Source organism: Salmo trutta, chromosome 13, assembly GCF_901001165.1.
Source record: "Salmo trutta chromosome 13, fSalTru1.1, whole genome shotgun sequence".
Classification (NCBI taxonomy): Eukaryota; Metazoa; Chordata; class Actinopteri; order Salmoniformes; family Salmonidae; genus Salmo; species Salmo trutta.
In genome coordinates this window covers 30,510,925-30,534,961 of record NC_042969.1, presented here as the reverse complement: position 1 = coordinate 30,534,961, position 24,037 = coordinate 30,510,925, and the positions used below count along the sequence as shown (strand labels likewise).

At 44.3% G+C, this 24,037-nt stretch overlaps 1 protein-coding gene across 6 annotated transcripts in view; it reads left to right on the top strand.

The window, feature by feature from the left end:
• Nucleotides 1–24,037, top strand: part of LOC115205625 (actin-binding LIM protein 3) — an 86,685-nt gene that overhangs the window by 46,493 nt on the left and 16,155 nt on the right. Inside the window, exons 7-17 of one of the 6 annotated variants that reach the window (XM_029771796.1) lie at nt 4,074–4,161; nt 4,328–4,386; nt 4,889–4,960; nt 10,054–10,473; nt 11,667–11,690; nt 12,263–12,392; nt 12,909–13,019; nt 13,355–13,405; nt 16,742–16,870; nt 17,531–17,604; nt 17,768–17,936. In XM_029771796.1, the coding sequence (XP_029627656.1) occupies nt 4,074–4,161; nt 4,328–4,386; nt 4,889–4,960; nt 10,054–10,473; nt 11,667–11,690; nt 12,263–12,392; nt 12,909–13,019; nt 13,355–13,405; nt 16,742–16,870; nt 17,531–17,604; nt 17,768–17,936 (1,327 nt within the window). Of the gene's footprint in view, nt 1–4,073; nt 4,162–4,327; nt 4,387–4,888; nt 4,961–10,053; nt 10,474–10,684; nt 10,709–11,666; nt 11,691–12,262; nt 12,393–12,908; nt 13,020–13,354; nt 13,406–16,741; nt 16,871–17,530; nt 17,605–17,767; nt 17,937–24,037 lie in introns of all 6 variants that reach the window. The other 5 variants (XM_029771797.1, XM_029771795.1, XM_029771801.1 and 2 more) reach the window with 5 other exon arrangements.

Sequence of the window (24,037 nt, the reverse complement as noted above, 5' to 3'; positions counted from 1 at the left end):
AATTGGAATTTGTTATCTGTATATTTTATCATTTCATTCAAGGTAATTGGAGAATCCTGTGGGTTCTGGTTGTCTTTATTAATATTTGATTCTAAGATTTGTATTTGATCATGTATATGTTTTTAGAACAGTAGGGACAAAAAGATTGGAGAAGTGGTTTACCCATACATCTCCATTTTGGATAGATAATTATTTGTGTTGTTGTTTGTTTAGTGTTTTCCAATTTTCCAAGAAATGTTTAGTCTAGATTCTTCAATTACATTGAGCTGATTTCTGACGTGCTGTTCCTTCTTTTTCCGTAGTATATTTCTGTATTGTTTTAATGATCAAATCAAATCAAATTTTATTTGTCACATACACATGGTTAGCAGATGTTAATGCGAGCGTAGCGAAATGCTTGTGCTTCTAGTTCCGACCATGCAGTAATATCTAACAAGTAATCTAACAATTTCACAACAACTACCTTATACACACAAGTGTAAAGGAATGAATAAGAATATGTACATAAAAATATATGAATGAGCGATGGCCGAACGGCATAGGCAAGATGCAGTAGATGGTATAGAGTACAGTATATACATATGAGATGAGTAATGTAGGGTATGTAAACATTATATCAAATCAAATCAAAGTTTATTTGTCACGTGCCCCGAATACAACAGGTGTAGACCTTACAGTGAAATGCGTACTTACAGCCTCTAACCAATAGTGCGAAAAAAAAAGGTATGTGTGTGTGTGTGTGTGTGTAGGTAAGTAAAGAAATAAAACAACAGTAAAAAGACATTTGAAAATAACAGTAGCATGGCTATATTCAGACACCGGTTAGTCAGGCTTATTGAGGTAGTATGTACATATAGGTATGGTTAAAGTGACTATGCATATATGATGAACAGAGAGTAGCAGTAGCGTAAAAGAGGGGTTGGCGGGTGGTGGGTGGGACACAATGCAGATAGCCCGGTTAGCCAATGTGCGGGAGCACTGTTTGGTCGGGCCAATTGAGGTAGTATGTACATGAATGTATAGTTAAAGTGACTATGCATATATGATAAACAGAGAGTAGCACCAGCGTAAAAGAGGGGTTGGGGGGCACACAATGCAAATAGTCCGGGTAACCATTTGGTTACCTGTTCAGGAGTCTTATGGCTTGGGGGTAAAAACTGTTAAGAAGCCTTTTTGTCCTAGACTTGGCACTCCGATACCGCTTGCCATGCGGTAGTAGAGTGAACAGTCTATGAATGGGGTGGCTGGGGTCTTTGACAATTTTTAGGGCCTTCCTCTGACACCGCCTGGTGTAGAGGTCCTGGATGGCAGGGAGCTTTGCCCCAGTGATGTACTGGGCTGTACGCGCTACCCTCTGAAGTGCCTTGTGGCAGAGGCTGAGCAATTGCCGTACCAGGCAGTGATGCAACCAGTCAGGATGCTCTCGATGTTGCAGCTGTAGAACCTTTTGAGGATCTCATGACCCATGCCAAATCTTTTTAGTTTCCTGAGGGGAAATAGGCTTTGTCGTGCTCTCTTCACGACTGTCTTGGTGTGTTTGGACCATTCTAGTTTGTTGTTGATGTGGACACATAGGAACTTGAAGCTCTCAACCTGCTCCACTACAGCCCCGTCTCGTGTCACTGGGCAGCTCGCGGCTGTGCTTCCCTTTGTAGTCTGTAATAGTTTGCAAGCCCTGCCACATCCGACGAGCGTCGGAGTTGTTGTAGTATGATTCAATCTTAGCCCTGTATTGACGCTTTGCCTGTTTGATGGTTCATCGCAGGGTATAGCGGGATTCCTTATAAGCTTCCGGGTTAGAGTCCCGCACATTGAAAGCGGCAGCTCTACCCTTTAGCTCAGTGCAAATGTTGCCTGTAATCCATGGCTTCTGGTTGGGGTATGTACGTACAGTCACTGTGGGGACGACGTCCTCAATGTACTTATTGATAAAGCCGGTGACTAATGAATCCCGGAACATGTTCCAGTCTGTGATAGCAAAACAGTCCTGTAGTTTAGCATCTGCTTCACTTGACCACTTTTTTATAGACCGAGTCACTGGTGCTTCCTGCTTTCATTTTTGCTTGTAAGCAGGAATCAGGAGGATAGAGTTGTGGTCGGATTTACCAAATGGAGGGCGATGGAGAGCTTTGTACGCGTCTCTGTGTGTTGAGTACAGGTGATCTAGAATTGTTTTCCCTCTGGTTGCACATTTAACATGTTGATAGAGATTTGGTAGAACTGATTTAAGTTTCCCTGCATTAAAGTCTTCGGCCACTAGGAGCGCCGCCGCTGGGTGAGTGGTTTCCTGTTTGCTTATTTCCTTATACAGCTGACTGAGTGCGGTCTTAGTGCCAGCATCTGTTTGTGGTGGTAAATAAACACCCATGAAAAGTATAGCTGTGAACTGTCTAGGCAAGTAGTGTGGCCTGCAATTTATCACAATATACTCTACTTCAGGCGAGCAAAATCTAGAGACTTCCTTAGATTTCGTGCACCAGCTGTTGTTTACAAATATGCAATATCCCCCTCGTCTTACCGTAGTGTGCTGTTCTATCCTGACGGTGCAGCGTATATCCCGCTAGCTGAATATCCATGTTGTCATTCAGCCACGATTCCGTGAAACATAGGATATTACAGTTTTTGATGTCCCGTTGGTAGGATATTTGTGATCGTACCTCGTCTAATTTATTGTCCAATGATTGCATGTTGGCGAGTAATATTGACGGTAACGGCAGTTTTCCTACTCGCCTTCTGCGGGTCCTGACGAGGCATTCGGCTCTTCGTCCTCTGTACCTGCGTCGCTTCCTCTTGCGAATAACTGGGATGTCAACCCTGCCGGGTTTTTGGAGAATATCATGTGTCTTGCTTGTTGTTGAAAAAATCTTTGTCTAATCCGATGTGAGTGATCGCTGTCCTGATATCCAGAAGCTCTTTTCTGCCGTAAGATACGGTGGCAGAAACATTATGTACAAAATAATTTACAAATAACGTAAAAAAAACACACATAAAAGCACAATTGGTTGGGCGCCGTAAAACTGCTGCCATTTCATCCGGCGCCATTTTATATAAAGTGGCATTGTTTAAAGTGGCTAGTGATACATTTATTACATACATTTTTCATTATTAAAGTGGCTAGAGGTTGAGTCAGTATGTTGGCAGCAGCCACTCAATGTTAGTGATGGCTGTTTAACAGTCTGATGGCCTTGAGATAGAAGCTGTTTTTCAGTCTCTCGGTCCCCGCTTTGATGCACCTGTACTGACCTCGCCTTCTGGATGATAGCGGGGTGAACAGGCAGTGGCTTGGGTGGTTGTTGTCCTTGATGATCTTTTTGGCCTTCCTATGACATCGGGTGGTGTAGGTGTCCTGGAGGGCAGGTAGTTTGCCCCCGATTATGTGTTGTGCTGACCTCACTACCCTCTGGAGAGCCTTACGGTTGTGGGCGGAGCAGTTGCCGTACCAGGCGGTGATACAGCCCGACAGGATGCTCTCGATTGTGCATCTGTAAGCCCTAGGAACTGCAATTTGCTGTGGCCACCCTTTCCTGCTGTGATCTCAGGTCGTTTGTGCCTGTGTGTATTATTATGTGGCTGGGTGAATCTAGTTGGTCCTTAGACAGAAGGTCTAGGGCACGCTGGGTGTTTGGACACCAGAGTTTAGACACAAAATATTTGTTGTATATATTTCCGGTTTGAGTCCATAAGGAGTACAATCCATGGCTTGTGTATGTCCTCAGTCGGTGTGGGGGAGTTGTCAGGAGGGCTATCAGGGTGGCTGACAGGGGGGGTGCTCAGAGGGGGTGAGATACCCTGGGCTTGGGGTTCTTCATTTGTCTGTCCTGCTGTGATTTCGACGCTATGGTCAGGGGTGCACTCTTCTGCTGTGGTGTCGAGACTTTTGTCAGGAGCTGAGGTGGGCTGTTCTGCTGGCTTCTTTGTGGGGGTGGCCACATTTCTAGTAGGTAGTTCTCTGTCACACTCCATCCCCTTCACCCTCTCCTCCAGCAATCTGATTCTCTTCTCTAGTGCTCTGTTCTTCTCCTGCTCTTTCTACTGTTTATGTTTTACTACGGTCTCTCTCTCGTTGTTTCCAGGCAGGGGGTAAGCACTACCACCCTACCTGTGCCCGCTGTGCCCGATGTCACATGATGTTCACAGAGGGAGAAGAAATGTACCTGCATGGTAACACACACACACACACACACACACACACACACACACACACACACACACACACACACACACACACACACAGCATCACTGATTTATAAAACTCATAATGTCTCTCTCTCTCTCTCTCTCTCTCTCTCTCTCTCTCTCTCTCTCTCTCTCTCTCTCTCTCTCTCAGGGGGTGAGGTGTGGCATCCTTTGTGTAAACAAGCAGCCAGATCAGAGAGAAGACTCAGGGTGAGACAGAAACACATATCACTCTAATCTACAAAAACACAGATATGACTCTACAGAAACACAGATATCACTCTACTTGTAGATATGTAGTGTTGAAATAATGTTTTGTGATGTACAGTTTTATTTTTTGTTTTGTATTTAATGTAAATTCTTTAATGTGTTTGGACCCCAGGGAGAGTAGCTGCTGCCTTGGCAGAACTAATGGGGATCCATAATAAACCCCAGAGAGAGTAGCTGCTGCCTTGGCAGAACAAATGGGGATCCATAATAAACCCCTGAGAGAGTAGCTGCTGCCTTGGCAGAACAAATGGGGATCCATAATAAACCCCCGGAAGAGTAGCTGCTGCCTTGGCAGAACTAATGGGATCTATAATAAACCCCAGGGAGAGTAGCTGCTGCCTTGGCAGAACTAATAAGTACAAAATACAAACTTTTCCCACGTCATCTGGAATGTTTCTCTTTCTTACACTCCTTCCTCTCTTTCTTTTCTTTCTTCCCACAGCACAGACGTCTGTCAGAGACCTCCATCTCTCCACCGGGCTCGTCAATTGGCTCTCCCAGTCGTGTCATCTGTGTGAGTAACCAATCACTAGCCAATCTTCCTCTACCTCCACCCAACCTTCAGGGCTCACTAACTTTGAATATAAAAACCCAATGGACAAATCCATTTTCTCCTGAAGTGTGCAATCATTCACTATTTCTCACTATCTAAAAAAGTTGGATTGGTGTAAACCTGGGCTAGAGGAAATCTCTACCATATGCAATTTACTATTAAATCAAATTAATGATTTATCATAATATGAATACTATATGTATTCTTTACCATGAGATGTAAAGTGGGTAAAGTAACTAGGCATCAGGATAGATAATAACAAGGTAATTGAGGTAGATATTTACATTTAGGAAGGGTAAAGTGGCATCAGGATATACAGTTTTTGATCCCTGCTGATTTTGTATGTTTGCCCACTGACAAAGACATGATCAGTCTATAATTTGAATGGTAGGTTTATTTGAACAGTGAGAGACAGAATAACAACAAAAAAATCCAGAAAAACGCAGGTCAAAAATGTTATAAATTGATTTGCATTTTAATGAGGGAAATAAGTATTTGACCCCTCTCAATCAGAAAGAGTTCTGGCTCCCAGGTGTCTTTTATACAGGTAACGAGCTGAGATTAGGAGCACACTCTTAAAGGGAGTGCTCCTAATCTCAGTGTGTTACCTGTATAAAAGACTAGAAAATAAAGGAAAGCCGCACACTCTAAGAGCTCAGATGCAAAAATGTAATAACCAACGTTTCGACAGCGAAGCTGTCTTCATCAGGGTATCATCACAAACACTGCGAGATGAGTCATTTATATAGTGTCAAGAGACACACAGGTGTTTCTAATCATGGCCAAGTGTGGCCTAATATCATTGGTTAACTCAAATATTTTAAAAAAAATGGCATACAAAAAGGGTACTGCTATGGGATCCCCCATGGCTCCTAACTATGCTAATTTGTATGTGGGTTACATGGAGAAACAATCCATTTTCAACCCTCTCAAAAATGTTTTCTTGCCTAACATCATCATTTGGAAACGGTATATTGACGATATTTTTGTTCTATGGAGGGGTGATGCAGAACTGCTCCAGGCATTTTATGCTTTTCTTAACTCCTGTTCTGAACATTTGAGATTTACTATGCAATCTGATACACGTCAAATCAGTTTTCTTGATCTTCTGATCTTGTGTGAAGATAATGTTTTATACACTGATCTTTACAGGAAACCTACTGATCGTAACAGTTTGTTGAGGGCTGACAGTTGTCACCCACTTCCCTTGAAAAATAGTTTGCCCTACAGCCAATTCTGTCAAATCAAAAGAATTTGTATAAAACAATCAGATTTCGACAGAAATATGGCTGAGACGCAGGATAAGTTCAGGGAGAGGGGGTACAACAATGATCAGATTAATATTGCCATTGAGAAAATTCAAAACAAAACGAGACATGACCTTTTTCAAGGTCAGTCTCGCAAAAAGACGCACTCTTGCGTTCTCACTACCCGCTATTCAAAGTGCTCTGAACAAATTAAAAGAATCGTTCACAAACATTGGCACATTCTGAAATATGATGATAGTCTCGGTAATGTGTTTTCTGATCTTCCCCTGGTCGTATTCTCGCGGGGCAGAAATCTCAGAGACCAATTGGTACACTCTGATTTACCACCCCAAGATGTTCCTGAACAACGTCTATTTGCGCCCATACTGGATGGAAATTACAAGTGTAATGTCTGTGCTCAATGCAATGGCACTTATAAATGTAGATCCTTCAAACACCCCCAAACAGGGAAATCCATCCCAATTAAAGGTGTTATTACGTGTTCGACTAAGGCAGTTATTTATCTTATAACTTGTCCTTGTGGTAAAAATTATGTGGGTAAAACAAAGCGTGAATTAAAAGTACGTATCTCAGAGCACCGTAGCACCATTAGGTGCAAAAACTTGACTTACCCAGTTGCGGCCCACTTTTTGGAAGCAAACCATCCGATTTCGTCTCTGCGTTATATTGGCATCGAACATGTCACCCTCCCGAGGAGAGGGGGTGACCTTGATAATTTATTGTTAAAACGAGAGGCTGCCTGGATCTTTCATTTAAAGACCCTTGCTCCCTTCGGTCTCAACATAGACTTTGATCTGAAGCCATTCTTGTGATTATTGTGATTTTGCCATTGTAATTGTTTGTTAGATACATTTTAGACTACAAATGCTATGATCGTATGCTATCCATTTGTTTGTCTTTTTGTATGCCATTTTTTTAAAAATATTTGAGTTAACCAATGATATTAGGCCACACTTGGTCATGATTACAAACACCTGTGTGTCTCTTGACACTATATAAATGACTCATCTCGCAGTGTTTGTGATGATACCCTGATGAAGACAGCTTCGCTGTCGAAACGTTGGTTATTACATTTTTGCATCTGAGCTCTTAGAGTGTGCGGCTTTCCTTTATTTTCTAGTTTTCTACTCCGCTAGCCAGCACCTCGCCTTTATAGGTGTGCGTTTCTTTTTTCTAGATTGACCTGTATAAAAGACACCTGTCCACAGAAGCAATCAATCAATCAGATTCCACCATGGCCAAGACGAAAGAGCTCTCCAAGGATGTCAGGGACTAGATTGTAGACCTACACAAGGCTGGAATGGGCTACAAGACCATCGCCAAGCAGCTTGGTGAGAAGGTGACAACATTGGGTGCGATTATTCGCAAATGGAAGAAACACAAAATAACTGTCAATATCCCTCGGCCTGGGGCTCCATGCAAGATCTCACCTCGTGGGGTTGCAATGATCATGAGAACGGTGAGGAATCAGCCCAGAACTACACGGGAGGATCTTGTCAATGATCTCAAGGCAGCTGGGACCATAGTCACCAAGAAAACAATTGGTAACACATTACGCCGTGAAGGACTGAAATCCTGCAGCGCCCGCAAGGTCCCCCTGCTCAAGAAAGCACATATACATGCCCGTCTGAAGTTTGCCAATGAACATCTGAATGATTCAGAGGACAACTGGGTGAAAGTGTTGTGGTCAGATGAGACCAAAATGGAGCTCTTCGGCATCAACTCAACTTGCCGTGTTTGGAGGAGGAGGAATGCTGCCTATGACCCCAAGAACACCATCTCCACCGTCAAACATGGAGGTGGAAACATTATGATTTGGGGTGTTTTTCTGCTAAGGGGACAGGACAACTTCACCGCATCAAAGGGACGATGGACGGGGCCATGTACCGTCAAATCTTGGGTAAGAACCTCCTTCCCTCAGCCAGGGCATTGAAAATGGTTCGTGGATGGGTATTCCAGCATGACAATGACCCAAAACACACGGCCAAGGCAACAAAGGAGTGGCTCAAGGAGAAGCACATTAAGGTCCTGGAGTGGCCTAGCCAGTCTCCAGACCTTAATCCCATAGAAAATCTGTGGAGGGAGCTGAAGGTTCGAGTTGCCAAACGTCAGCCTCGAAACCTTAATGACTTGGAGAAGATCTGCAAAGAGGAGTGTGACAAAATATCTCCTGAGATGTGTGCAAACCTGGTGGCCAACTACAAGAAACGTCTGACCTCTGTGATTGCCAACAAGGGTTTTGCCACCAAGTACTAAGTCATGTTTTGCAGAGGGGGTAAAATACTTATTTCCCTCATTAAAATGCAAATCATTTTATAACATTTTTTACATGAGTTTTTCTGGATTTTTTTGTTGTTATTCTGTCTCTCACTGTTCAAATAAACCTACCATTAAAATTATAGACTGATAATTTCTTTGTCAGTGGGCAAGCGTACAAAATCAGCAGGGGATCAAATACTTTTTTCCCTCACTGTATAATAGTAGAGTAGCAACAACATATGTATGATAAGTGTAAAAGTGTGTGTGTGTGTGTGTAAGTGTATAGGTGTGTTTGTGTTGTCAGTGTGTGTGTGTGTGTGTGTGTGTGTGTGTGTGTGTGTGTGTGTATGTGTGTACAGTATGGGAATGTGTGTGTGTTTTGTTTGAGAGTGTTAGTGTAGAGTGTTTATATAGTGTGTGTATAGTCTATATGAGATAGAGTCAGTGCAGATAGTCCAGGTAACCTATTCATTAACTATTTAGCAGTCTTGTGGTTTGGGTGTAGAAGCTGTCTCGGAGCCTGTTGGTCTGAGTTCTGATGCTCCGGTACCGTTTGCCTTGGGAGTCTTTGGCAATTTTGTCGGGCCTTCCTCTCACACCTCTTAATATAGAGGTTCTTGATGGCAGGGAGCTCGGCTCCAGTGATGGACTGGGCAGTCTGCACCACCCTCTGTAGCGCCTTGCGGTCGAGGGCGGTGCATTTACCATACCAAGCGGTGAAGAAGCCAGTCAAAATGCTTTCGATGTTGCAGCTGTATAACTCTTTGAGGATCTGAGGGCCCATGCCAAATCTTTTCAGCCTCCTGAGGGGGAAGAGGCACTGTCATGCCCTCTTCACGACTGTGCAGGTGTGTTAAATCAGTGAAGGGATGTGAACAAGTGCACACTTTGGGAGGAAGGAGAGATAATTGTGACTGTCACTGTGGCCCTGCCCAATACAGATAGGAGACACCTGTTCATACTCCACTCATCACTCATCCCTGAACCCTGACCTCACCTTACACTGCTACCTCGGTCCTCTTGTTATGTCCGTCTGTTATGTTGCCTGTGTGTGTGTGACTGTGTGCTCTATTTGGACTGCTACTAGTCTTTTCTGAACTGTCCTGTATAGTCACTACTGCTGTTGGAAATATTAGATTACACATGCATGCACATAAACACACGTAGAGACAGTGTTTGTTCTCTGAGCTCTGGCCTCGTAATCCATGACCTTTCTGCTCAGGGTGATGGATGATTGCAAAACACAGAGTAAGCTCTCTCTCTCTCTCTCTCTCTCTCTCTCTCTCTCTCTCTCTCTCTCTCTCTCTCTCTCTCTCTCTGTCTCTCTCTCTCTCAGTACATATTCAGCAGTCAGTCACATGTTCACTGTACAGTGTGTGTTGTGTCAGTGTATGGCTGTACTGTCAGCATGGTTTACAGTCTGCAGCACGCTATCCATGTCATTGGGTTTTCATGCGTAAATGTCTTTCATGTATCGGTGTGTGGTTGTTTCTTTGTGTGTGTGTGTCATGTCCTCTCCCACCCCAGGCCAGGGTGGAGAATGTGATGCCAGACTATAAGGACTTGGCCGCACTGCCTAAGGTCAAGGCAATATATGAGGTCCAGCCACCTGACCTCATATCATCCTACCAGCCACAGAATCATCCTACCATATCATCCTACCAGCAACATAGTCATCCGACCATATTATCCTACCAGCAACATAATCATCCTATCATATCATCCTACCAGCCACAGAATCATCCTGCCATATCATCCTACCAGCAACATAATCATCCTACCATATCATCCCACCAGCCACAGAATCATCCTACCATATCATCCTACCAGCAACATAATCATCCTACCATATCATCTTACCAGCCACAGAATCATCCTAACATATCATCCTACCAGCCCTACCCCAGATACTCCTCAGATGACATAGAGACCTTCAGCTATGGAGAGGTATTACGTGCTAAGAAGCTATCAGGAAATACACCTATGTTATTTTCTTATACATTTTCTCTAAATGCACTGACAGTTGATCAACAAGATAAATAAATACTGTATATTTCTAAAATTGAACTGAACTGAATCCATTTCCACGGTTGAGATAATGGCCCATTATGCTTCAGACAATGACTCCTTGTTTCTTTCTCATGTATTTCTTTTTCAGTCACTTGGGACTCTCTATTCTCAGGTTAGTAACCATGTTGTTTTGCAGTCACCTGGGGCTCTATTCTCAGGTTAGTAACCGTGTTGTTTTGCAGTCACCTGGGGCTCTATTCTCAGGTTAGTAACCGTGTTGTTTTGCAGTCACCTGGGGCTCTATTCTCAGGTTAGTAACCGTGTTGTTTTGCAGTCACCTGGGACTCTCTATTCTCAGGTTAGTAACCATGTTGTTTTGCAGTCACTTGGGACTTTCTATTCTCAGGTTAGTAACCGTGTTGTTTTGCAGTCACCTGGGACTCTATTCTCAGGTTAGTAACCATGTTGTTTTGCAGTCACCTGGGGCTCTATTCTCAGGTTAGTAACCGTGTTGTTTTGCAGTCACCTGGGACTCTCTATTCTCAGGTTAATAACCATGTTGTTTTGCAGTCACTTGGGACTCTCTATTCTCAGGTTAGTAACCATGTTGTTTTGCAGTCACCTGGGGCTCTATTCTCAGGTTAGTAACCATGTTGTTTTGCAGTCACTTGGGACTCTCTATTCTCAGGTTAGTAACCATGTTGTTTTGCAGTCACCTGGGGCTCTATTCTCAGGTTAGTAACCGTGTTGTTTTGCAGTCACCTGGGGCTCTATTCTCAGGTTAGTAACCGTGTTGTTTTGCAGTCACCTGGGGCTCTATTCTCAGGTTAGTAACCGTGTTGTTTTGCAGTCACTTGGGGCTCTATTCTCAGGTTAGGAACCGTGTTGTTTTGCAGTCACCTGGGACTCTCTATTCTCAGGTTAATAACCATGTTGTTTTGCAGTCACCTGGGGCTCTATTCTCAGGTTAGTAACCGTGTTGTTTTGCAGTCACCTGGGGCTCTATTCTCAGGTTAGTAACCGTGTTGTTTTGCAGTCACCTGGGGCTCTATTCTCAGGTTAGTAAACATGTTGTTTTGCAGTCACCTGGGACTCTCTATTCTCAGGTTAGTAACCATGTTGTTTTGCAGTCACTTGGGACTCTCTATTCTCAGGTTAATAACCATGTTGTTTTGCAGTCACCTGGGGCTCTATTCTCAGGTTAATAACCATGTTGTTTTGCAGTCACCTGGGGCTCTATTCTCAGGTTAGTAACCGTGTTGTTTTGCAGTCACCTGGGGCTCTATTCTCAGGTTAGTAACCGTGTTGTTTGCAGTCACCTGGGGCTCTATTCTCAGGTTAGTAACCGTGTTGTTTTGCAGTCACCTGGGGCTCTATTCTCAGGTTAGGAACCGTGTTGTTTTGCAGTCACCTGGGGCTCTATTCTCAGGTTAGGAACCGTGTTGTTTTGCAGTCACCTGGGGCTCTATTCTCAGGTTAGGAACCGTGTTGTTTTGCAGTCACTTGGGACTTTCTATTCTCAGGTTAGTAACCATGTTGTTTTGCAGTCACTTGGGGCTCTATTCTCAGGTTAGTAACCTTGTTCCCAACAGAATGAAGAATAATTTATTTGATCAGTTGCCTTTGGATAAGTGGATAGTTATGGACTCCCTGTATATCTCCCTCTCTTTTCCCTTTCCCATCACTCTATCTCTGTCTCCCCCTCTTTCTTTCCCCCTCCCTCTAGAAGCTGTATGACAGTGTAGACATGAAACAGAGACCGTGTTCCAGCCCCAGCTACATGGACTCTCCCACCTTCAGCCGTCAAGCCATGTCTCCCATCATGCCTTGCTCACCGCAGCACTATGGACACCCCGGTGAGTCACACACACACACACTCACTCAACCAACCAATCAATCAACCTTTCAATCAATTAAATCGGATTTGTGTAGCGCTTTTTACAAATGCATTCAAGAGCAAGAGGGTCTAGCCTCAGGTTGCTGTTAAGCACTCTGGAATAAATATGTTTCTAAAAGTGCAGTTCAAATACATTCCTCTTCTTTTTTCCAATCTCCTTCCATTTCTGGCCACTGACCGTAAAAGCAATGGATAGATCTTCCACCGTATCACTTACAGCAGTTAGTGCATTTTAAAGCAGTGATCAGAAGGGGAAGGAGACTTATAACATTCCTTCTAGCTTCCTGTGCTCAGATGGTGCAGTATGCCTTTCCTCAGTGCTGTTGAAATGCATACTGCACCTAATTGGCTCAGGTGATTGCCTGGCAGACACCTGTTGATCACCTTTTCCTTTGGTTATGATTGGTTTGGAGGGACTGGAGGGCAGGACAAAGGCTTTCTTCATGCTCATGTTTCCTTTGCTGTGATTGGCTAGTGCTGGCTGCAGGCTCTGAGAGTGGCAGGAGCTCGCCTTATTACTGCTCGCTGGAGGGACGGCCTAGTTCTCCTACCACATACCACGCCCCCAAGCATTTCCATGTACCAGGTAGGACTACACTTCAACTGTGTTCCAAATGGCCCCCTATTCTTTATAGTGGTGCAATATATATGGAATAGGGTGTCATTTGGGACGCGCCCTTCTCTTCATCTCCTCATCTTTCCATCTTCTCTTCTCCACTTCTGCTCCTCCTCGATTTTCATATTTCCTCAAACTCTCTTGTTATCAGCTACGGTAGCTATGATAAGGTACAGCTCTTCCCTTTGTACTTCTTCCTTTACCTCATTCTACCCCTCCCTCGCTCACTCCTCCATGTTTCACATCACTCTTCTCCCTTCTCTTGTTCTCTCTTTCTCCCTCCCTCCTTCTCTCTCTTTCCCCAGCCTCAGGCGAACCCAACATCTACCACAAACCTCCCATCTATAAGAGAACGGGTACAGTGGCTTAGCCTGCCTTATCCTGGCTGTTGTCCTATCATTGACTTATTGTTTAGATTCATGTTTTCCGTAGCCAATTGTGTATAGCCCCGCTCTCAGTGTAGAAGCCCTTAGGTGTGTGTGTGTGTGTGTGTGTGTGTGTGTGTGTGTGTGTGTGTGTGTGTGTGTGTGTGTGTGTGTGTGTGTGTGTGTGTGTGTGTGTGTGTGTGTGTGTGTGTGTGTGTGTGCACTTTCGCTTGTGTCAGAAAGAAGATTAAATAAGTATGAGATGAGATGAAGGGTTAGTTCAGGTCCACAGTGGTAGATGAAGGGTTAGTTCAGGCCTCTTAAGAGACCACAGTGGTAGATGAAGGGTTAGTTAAGGCCTCTTAAGAGACCACAGTGGTAGATGAAGGGTTAGTTCAGGCCTCTTAAGAGACCACAGTGGGAACCAGCCTCACTCATCTAGTGTAGAATGATAGCAGACCACTAGTTGTAAAGGGTTATAGTCCCCTAATATACATCCTTATTCAGGATATTAGAATGATATAGGTAACCAGAATACAGATACATGTCATATTTGTGTTTGTTCTGAAAGACTGCCATCCCTCCCCTTCTCAGCCAACAGTCCAATCAGAGTATAAAGACTGCCATCCCCTCCCCTTCTCAGCCAACAGTCCAATGAGAGTATAAAGACTGCCGTCCCCTCCGCTTCTCAGCCAACAGTCCAATCAGAGTATAAAGACTGCCATCCCCTCCCCTTCTCAGCCAACAGTCCAATCAGAGTATAAAGACTGCCGTCCCCTCCGCTTCTCAGCCAACAGTCCAATAAGAGTATAAAGACTGCCATCCCCTCCCCTTCTCAGCCAACAGTCCAATCAGAGTATAAAGACTGCCATCCCCTCCCCTTCTCAGCCAACAGTCCAATCAGAGTATAAAGACTGCCGTCCCCTCCGCTTCTCAGCCAACAGTCCAATCAGAGTATAAAGACTGCCATCCCCTCCGCTTCTCAGCCAACAGTCCAATCAGAGTATAAAGACTGCCATCCCCTCCCCTTCTCAGCCAACAGTCCAATCAGAGTATAAAGACTGCCATCCCCTCCCCTTCTCAGCCAACAGTCCAATCAGAGTATAAAGACTGCCGTCCCCTCCGCTTCTCAGCCAACAGTCCAATCAGAGTATAAAGACTGCCGTCCCCTCCGCTTCTCAGCCAACAGTCCAATCAGAGTATAAAGACTGCCGTCCCCTCCGCTTCTCAGCCAACAGTCCAATCAGAGTATAAAGACTGCCGTCCCCTCCGCTTCTCAGCCAACAGTCCAATCAGAGTATAAAGACTGCCGTCCCCTCCCCTTCTCAGCCAACAGTCCAATCAGAGTATAAAGACTGCCGTCCCCTCCCCTTCTCAGCCAACAGTCCAATCAGAGTATAAAGACTGCCGTCCCCTCCGCTTCTCAGCCAACAGTCCAATCAGAGTATAAAGACTGCCGTCCCCTCCCCTTCTCAGCCAACAGTCCAATCAGAGTATAAAGACTGCCGTCCCCTCCGCTTCTCAGCCAACAGTCCAATCAGAGTATAAAGACTGCCATCCCCTCCCCTTCTCAGCCAACAGTCCAATCAGAGTATAAAGACTGCCGTCCCCTCCGCTTCTCAGCCAACAGTCCAATCAGAGTATAAAGACTGCCATCCCCTCCCCTTCTCAGCCAACAGTCCAATCAGAGTATAAAGACTGCCGTCCCCTCCGCTTCTCAGCCAACAGTCCAATCAGAGTATAAAGACTGCCATCCCCTCCCCTTCTCAGCCAACAGTCCAATCATTGCACTTTAGAACAGAGTATTTCTTTGGATGAGATAAAACAGCCTTAAACATCCTTCTCAAATGGAGGAGACAGTAGATCTTACCGGTAGACCTGCATGCTATGTCATTGTGTGTGTGTGTGTGTGTGTGTGTGTGTGTGTGTGTGTGTGTGTGTGTGTGTGTGTGTGTGTGTGTGTGTGTGTGTGTGTGTGTGTGTGTGTGTGTGTGTGTTATCGTGGTGTGAGTGTGTTTCATTGCTACAATGTAAACATGTTCCTCTTGGGATGCCAATAATGTCTCCCTTTTCTGTTTATTGTTTCTGATCACTTTAATTCACTTCCCTCCTTCACTCTGCTTCACTTTTCCCTGATCAACTAACTCACCTCTGTAAGTACCTCCGTCCTTCACTGTCTGTCTGCCTGTCTGTTTGTCTGTATGCCTTTCTATCAATCTGGCATTATACTGCATATGGATTCCATTGACTGTCATTGACTGGGTATTACCTCTCAATAGCATCAATACCATCCCCAGACCCTGACCTGAGCTCATACAACAGGCTAACAGGGCTGCCTCTGTCTCAGCTGTACACCTGGGTTTAGTCTCTGTCTGTGTGGGTAAGAGTCGATCACTCCCTGTGTCTACTCACCTGTCTGTCTGTACCAGCTGACTATCTACTGACCTGTCTGTCCATACCAGCTGACTATCTACTGACCTGTATGTCTGTACCAGCTGACTATCTACTGACCTGTCTGTCTGTACCAGCTGACTATCTACTGACCTGTCTGTCTGTACCAGCTGACTATCTACTGACCTGTCTGTCTGTACCAGCTGACTATCTACTGACCTGTCTGTCTGTACCAGCTGACTATCTACTGACCTGTCTGTCTGTACCAGCTGACTATCTACTGACCTGTCTGTCTGTACCAGCTGACTATCTACTGACCTGTCTGTCTGTACCAGCTGACTATCTACTGACCTGTCTGTCTACCAGCTGACTATCTACTGACCTGTCTGTCCGTACCAGCTGACTATCAACTGACCTGTCTGTCTACCAGCTGACTATCTACTGACCTGTCTGTCTGTACCAGCTGACTATCTACTGACCTGTCTGTCTGTACCAACTGACTATCTACTGACCTGTCTGTCTGTACCAGCTGAATATCTACTGACCTGTCTGTCTACCAGCTGACTATCTACTGACCTGTCTGTCTACCAGCTGACTATCTACTGACCTGTCTGTCTACCAGCTGACTATCTACTGACCTGTCTGTCTGTACCAGCTGACTATCTCTCTGAGATCAATCTTTGGACTGGGACTGAAACAAATAATGTAGAATATACCTTCTATAACACTTCCTGTACTCTCTTTCCCAGTACAGTATCTTCCTGTGTATGAGCTTTGGGTCACTGATGGATCACTGTGTCTCAAATGGTACCCTACTCCCTATATAGCACTACCTTTGACTAGGGTCCATAGGGACCATTATATGCCTACTATATAGGGATTAGGGGCTTATTTAAACTGTGTTCTTGTGTTAACAGTCCACTCATCTCTCCACAGACAATCTCCCAGCCACCAAAAGCAGGACTAGCGAAGATCTAATCACATCCTCCAAACTGTCTACCTACTCTCCAGAACCCTACACACAGTCACAGTCTGACTCCTACCCCTATCCCAGATCCCCTAAAGGTATAACCTACACCCTAAACTCTACACCCTACACCCTACTCTCCAGAACCGTACACACAGTCACAGTCTGACTCCTACCCCTATCCCAGATCCCCTAAAGGTATAACCTACACCCTAAACTCTACACCCTACACCCTACTCTCCAGAACCCTACACACAGTCACAGTCTGACTCCTACCCCTATCCCAGATCCCCTAAAGGTACAACCTACACCCTACTCTCTCTCCACTGAATTTTTTTAACCAACAAAAGAAGCCTTGCTAGCTGCTAGCCATGTGAAAAGGAATCTCTCATCTTCAGTCCTGCCTTGGTTTGAATTTGACGGGAGAGGCGTGGTGGGTCGTCTTGCGCTGAACTAATAATATGAAACTCCTGCAAAATCATGAAAGCCCATTGGCTAATCAGGATTGACTTACCTTGGGAACTACAACATTGCAGTGAATACCAATGACATTTCAAACCACACTACTAACAGTTGTTTTTTATGTTACCATCGGTTACTATATCTAAGTCTTCAAAGAGTAAGCCATTTCTAAGGATCTCTCTTAATCTCTCTCTCTTTCTCTCTGTCTTCCCCGCTCTCTCTCTCTCTCTCTCTCTCTCTCTCTCTCTCTCTCTCTCTCTCTCTCTCTCTCTCTCTCTCTCTCTCTTTTTTCCCAGTTCTCTGTGCTCCTAGAAGAAGGTACTCTACAGGAGGAGATGAAGAGAGCTGGAGTCACAGCAGTCTTCAAAGAGTGAGACTCTCTTTCCCCCTCTATCCCTCTCCCCCACCTCCCCTCTCTCCCATTTGTGGAGGTTTTGTGGGATAATGTTTTTTATTTATTCTCTTCAACTTTCTCTCTCTCTCTCTCTCTCTCTCTCTCTCTCTCTCTCTCTCTCTCTCTCTCTCTCTCTCAGATCCAGAGTGGTATAGGGAGGATGATCCTAAAGGAGGAGATGAAAGCTAGATCTGGTTGCTATGACAACGACCCTTGGGGCAGCACACGGAACTCCCGCAGCGGCAGCAAGGAGACTCTCCCTACTGCCAGCTACAACATCACTGGCTACAACAATACTGTTAATGGCTGTAAGTCTGTGTGTGAGAGAGTGTGTGTGTGTGTCACCCAAGATCCTTTATGAGCTTCAATATCTACTGCCAATCATAAATGCAGGGGGTTGGGAAGATAGATGGATGCAGGGGTGGAGGAATGAGCGATTGGGAGGAAGGAGTTCAAGGTAGCTGGAAGGCCTGAGGTTATTTGTATTAGTATTTTTGTATTTGTATGTATTATGGATTTATTATGCCGCCAAAGCAGCAGCTACTCTTCCTGGGGTCCAACAAAATTAAGGCAGTTTATACAATTTTAAAAACATTACAATAATTTCACAACACACTGTGTGCCCTCAGGTCCCTACTCCACCACTACCACATATCTACAGTACTAAATCCATGTGTATCTTATTGTGTGTGTGTGTGTGTGTGTGTGTGTGTGTGTGTGTGTGTGTGTGTGTGTGTGTGTGTACAGTATGCATGTGTCTGTGCCAATGTTTGTGTTGCATCACAGTCCCCGCTGTTCCATAAAGTGTTTTTTTATCTGTTTTTTAAATCTAATTTTACTGCTTGAGTCAGTTACTTCATGTGAAATAGAGTTCCATGTAGTCATGGCTCTATATAGTACTGTGTGCCTCCCATAGTCTGTTCTGGACTTGGGGACTGTGAAGAGACCTCTTGTGGCATGTCTTGTGGGGTATGCATGGGTGTCTGAGCTGTGTGCCAGTAGTTTAGACAGACTGCTCAGTGCATTCAACTTGTCAATACCTCTCATAAATAAAAGTAGTGATGAAGTCAATCTCTCCTCCACTTTCAGCCAGGAGAGATTGACATGCATATTATTAATATTAACTCTTTGTGTATATCCAAGGGCCAGCCGTGCTGCCCTGTTCTGAGCCAATTGCAATTTTCCTAAGTCCTTTTTTGTGGCATCTGACCACACGACTGAACAGTAGTCAAGGTGCGACAAAACTAGGGCCTGTAGGACCTGCCTTGTTGATAGTGTTGTTAAGAAGGCAGAAAATTACTACGGGTTATGTATGCCCGCGGGCCTCTTGCCTAAGCACTCCCTAGGTGCCTTCCCCTTCCCCCCTGGGAACAAAGGAAACAGAATAACAAACAATTACACAACTAAACTGAGAAAACCTCAGGACATTAACCTGTTACATCTAGGGGGCAGTAATTTCACGGCTGGATAAAAAACGTACCCGATTTAATCTGATTATTAGTCCTGCCCAGAAACTGGAATATGCATATAATTATTAGCTTTGGAGAGAAAACACTCCAAAGTTTCTGAAACTGTTTGAATGGTGTCTGTGAGTATAACAGAACTCCTATGGCAGGCAAAAACCTGAGATGCTTCTGTTCAGGAAGTACCCTGTCTGAACATTTCTTGCCCTTCTTTATTATCTCTGTCGTTTACAAAGGATCTCTGCTCTTACGTGACAATTCTCACGTCAACAATGGAGTCTCACAGCCCGGGAAAAACAGGAATGATGTCATTCAAAGCCCTGGCTGAAGCACACGAGAGCAAATGCTGAGTGGTCAGTCAATGGACTAAGCCTTAGGCGCGTGACACGCCCCGCCCCCGGCTTTTGGTTTTTTCCTCAGTTTACAGACAGGCAGATTCCCGGTCGGAATATTATCGCTTCTCTACGAGATAAATTGCATAAATATTGGTTTTAAACAGCGGTTGACATGCTTCGAAGTACGGTAATGGAATATTTCGAAATTTTTTGTCATATTTTGCGTCATGCTCGTGGCCGAGATTTAGCGTTGGGATAGTGTCTAGAACGCACGAACAAAACGTCGCTGTTTGGATATAACGATGGATTATTTGGGACCAAACCTACATTTGTTATTGAAGTAGAAGTCCTGGCAGTGTATTCTGATGAAGAACAAGCAAGGTAAGAACATTTTTCTTATAGGAAATGTGATTTTGGTGAAGGCTACACTGGGTGGGTGTCTAAATAGCTAGCCCTGTAACGCCGGGCTATGTACTTACATTATTGCAAAATGTGCTTCATCCGAAAAGCTATTTTAAAATCGGACATATCGAGTGCATAGAGGAGTTCTGTATCTATAATTCTTAAAATAATTGTTATGCTTTTTGTGAACGTTTATCGTGAGTAATTTAGTAAAATCACCGGAAGTGTTCGGTGGGAATGCTAGTTCTGAACGTCACATGCTAATGTAAAAAGCTGGTTTTTGATATAAATATGAACTTGATTGAACAGACATGCATGTATTGTATAACACAATGTCCTAGGTGTGTCATCTGATGAAGATCATCAAAGGTTAGTGCTGCATTTAGATATGGTTTGGGTTTATGTGACATGATATGCTAGCTTGAAAAATGGCTGTGTGATTATTCCTGGCTGGGTACTCTGCTGACATAATCTAATGTTTTGCTTTCGCTGTAAAGCCTTTTTGAAATCGGACAGTTTGGTTAGATAAAGGAGAGTCTTGTCTTTAAATAGCTGTAACATAGTCATATGTTTGAAAAGTGTAAGTTTTCGGATTTAGAGGAGTTTGAATTTCGCGCCCCGCCCATCATTGGATATTGGAGCAGACGTTCCGCTAGCGGAACGTGTAGATGTAAGAAGTTAAAGAAGCTCTCTCTCTCTGAGCAACAAACTAACACAGAACATAATAAGGTTTCTCAGCAACAACTAACTAAGTACATACCAAATTCTCTTTCTGAGAAACAACCAACATATATATATATATATATATATATATATATATATATATATAAAACCCTCTGCCATCAACCTCCTCTCTCAGCAAATATCTCCCTGCAATCATCTCTGTGTCTCTCCCCCTGAGCAACAGCACACTGGCTTATATAGCTTTAGGTGGGGTTGTTAACCTGTTATGACTAGGGGGCAGTATTTTCACGGCCGGATAGAAAACGTACCCAATTTAATCTGATTATTACTCCTGCCCAGAAACTAGAATATGCATATAATCATTAGCTTTGGATAGAAAACACTCCAAAGTTTCTAAAACTGTTTGAATGGTGTCTGTGAGTATAACAGAACTAATTTGGCAGGCCAAAACCTGAGAAGATTCCAAACAGGAAGTACCCTGTCTGACCATTTCTTGGACTTCTTGATTATCTCTATCCAATACAGAGGATCTCTGCTGTTACGTGACACTTCCTACGGCTCCCATCGGCTCTCAGAAGGCGGCAAAAAGTTGAATCGTGGCTTTGCAGGCTCTGGCTGAAATACATTAGCGCGTTTGGATAGTGGCCGGTCAGAGTACTATGAGACTAAGGCTCGTGCACGAGTCGACTCCATGCTTACTTTCTCTCTCTCTTTGAACGAAAACCACCACTCCCGGTTGGAATATTATCGCTTTTTTACAAGAAAATTGGCATAAAAATTGATTTTAAACAGAGGTTGACATGCTTCGAAGTACGGTAATGGAATATTTATAAATATTTTGTCACGAAATGCGTCGTGCTCGTCACCCTTCTTTACCATTCGGATAGTGTCTTGAACGCACGAACAAAACGCCGCTGTTTGGATATAACTATGGATTATTTGGGACCAAACCAACATTTGTTATTGAAGTAGAAGTCCTGGGAGTGCATTTTGACGAAGAACAGCAAAGGTAATAACATTTTTCTTATAGTAAATCTGACTTTGGTGAGTGCTAAACTTGCTGGGTGTCTAAATAGCTAGCCGTGATGGCTGGGCTATCTACTGAGAATATTGCAAAATGTGCTTTCACCGAAAAGCTATTTTAAAATCGGACATAGCGAGTGCATAGAGGAGTTCTGTATCTATAATTCTTAAAATAATTGTTATGTTTTTTGTGAACGTTTATCGTGAGTAATTTAGTAAATTCACCGGAAGTTTGCGGGGGGTATGCTAGTTCTGAACGTCACATGCTAATGTAAAAAGCTGGTTTTTTGATATAAATATGAACTTGATTGAACAAAACATGCATGTATTGTATAACATAATGTCCTAGGTGTGTCATCTGATGAAGATCATCAAAGGTTAGTGCTGCATTTAGCTGTGGTTTTGGTTTTTGTGACATTATATGCTTGCTTGAAAAATGGGTGTCTGATTATTTCTGGCTGGGTACTCTGCTGACATAATCTAATGTTTTGCTTTCGTTGTAAAGCCTTTTTGAAATCGGACAGTGTGGTTAGATAAAGGAGAGTCTTGTCTTTAAAATGGTGTAAAATAGTCATATGTTTGAAAAATTGAAGTTTTTGTATTTTTGAGGAATTTGTCATTCGCGCCACGCCCATCATTGGCTATTGGAGCAGGTGTTCCGCTAGCGGAACGTCTAGATGTAAGAGGTTAATTGGAGACAGCTGAGTCCTGACGAGGGGGCGGGGTCAGCTCTCCAATCAGCAATGGGGCCGACCAATCAGCTGCTTGGAGAATTTCAGGAAGCCATTACCTGAAACACACTCACAAATATACAAACTACAACACAGAAACTGGGGAACGTAACAGACAGACTTCTCCCCATCTTAGCTGCTACTGCATCAATATGTTTTAACCATGACAGTTTACAATCTAGGGTTACTCCAAGCAGTTTAGTCATCTCAACTTGCTCAATTTCCACATTATTTATTACAAGACTTAGTTGAGGTTCAGGGTTTAGTGAGTGTTTTGTTCCTAATACAATGCTTTTAGTTTTAGAAATATTTAGGACTAACTTATTCCTTGCCACCCACTCTGAAACTAACTGCAGCTCTTTGTTGAGTGTTGCAGTCATTTCAGTCGCTGTAATACAGTAGCTGACGTGTATAGTGTTGAGTCATCCGCATCCATAGACACTCTGGCTTTACTCAAAGTCATTGGCATGTTGTAGGTAAAAATAATTAAAAGCAAGGGGCCTAAACAGCTACCCTGGGGAATTCCTGATTCTAACTGGATTATATTTTAGAGGCTTCCATTAAAGAACAGCCTCTGTGTTCTGTTAGACAAGTAACTCTTTATCCACATTATAACAGGGGGTGTAAAGCCATAACACATATGTTTTTCCAGCAGCAGACTATGATCGATAATGTCAAAAGCTGCACAGAAGTCTAACAAGACACCCCCATAATCATTTAATCATCAATTTCTCTCAGCCAATCATCAGTCATTTGTTTAAGTGCTGTGCTTTTTGAATGTCCTTCCCTATAAGCATGCTGAAATTCTGTTGTCAATTTGTGTCACGCCCTGACCGTGGAGAGCCCTCGGGGTTCTCTGTGGTGTAATAGGTCAGAGCGTGACTAGGGGGGTTTCTAGATATTATATTTCTATGTTGGTGTATGTGTATGGTTCCCAATTGGAGGCAGTTGATAATCGTTGCCTCTAATTGGGGATCATACTTAGTGTGTTCCTTTTCCTACCTGCGATGTGGGATATTGTTTTGTTTTGTATGTGTGCTTATGTGCGCTACATATTTCACATCGTTATATCTTTGTTGTTTTGAGAAGGTTCACTATTATTAAATGTGGAACTCTACTCATGCTGTGCCTTGGTCCAATCGTGACACAAATATCCCACCATTACAGGACCAAGCAGTGTGCCCAGGAGGTGAAGGAGAGTTGGACATGGGAAGAGATACTGGGTGGATGCGAGACCCTTCCTTGGCGGAAGTCGCCGAGGAGTAAAGGAGGACAGCGACGACACCGGGGTCCGCGGCCACAAACAGCCCAAGAGCAATCCCAAGTTTTTTTGGAGGGGGGGGCACAGAGACTGTCTGGGAGTCGATGGAGCATTTGGAGGAGGGGTATCTGAGAGAGATGTTGGTTAGGTCTATTCTGCAGCACAGGCGCCCTGAAGAGCGTGTCATCAGTCTGGTTCAACCTGTGCCGGCTCCACACACCAGGCCTCCAGTGCACCTTCCCAGCCTGGTACGTCCTGTGCCGGCTCCCCGCACTCGCCCTGAGGAGCATGTCATCAGTCCGGTGAAACCTGTGCCGGCTCCACGCACCAGGCCTCCAGTGCGCCTTCCCAGCCCGGTACGTCCTGTGCCGGCTCCCTGCGCTCGCCCTGAGGAGCGTGTCATCAGTCCGGTGCAACCTGTGCCGGCTCCACACACCAGGCCTCCAGTGCGCCTCCCCAGCCCGGTACGTCCTGTGCCGGTACCCCACACTCGCCCCGAGGAGCGTGTCA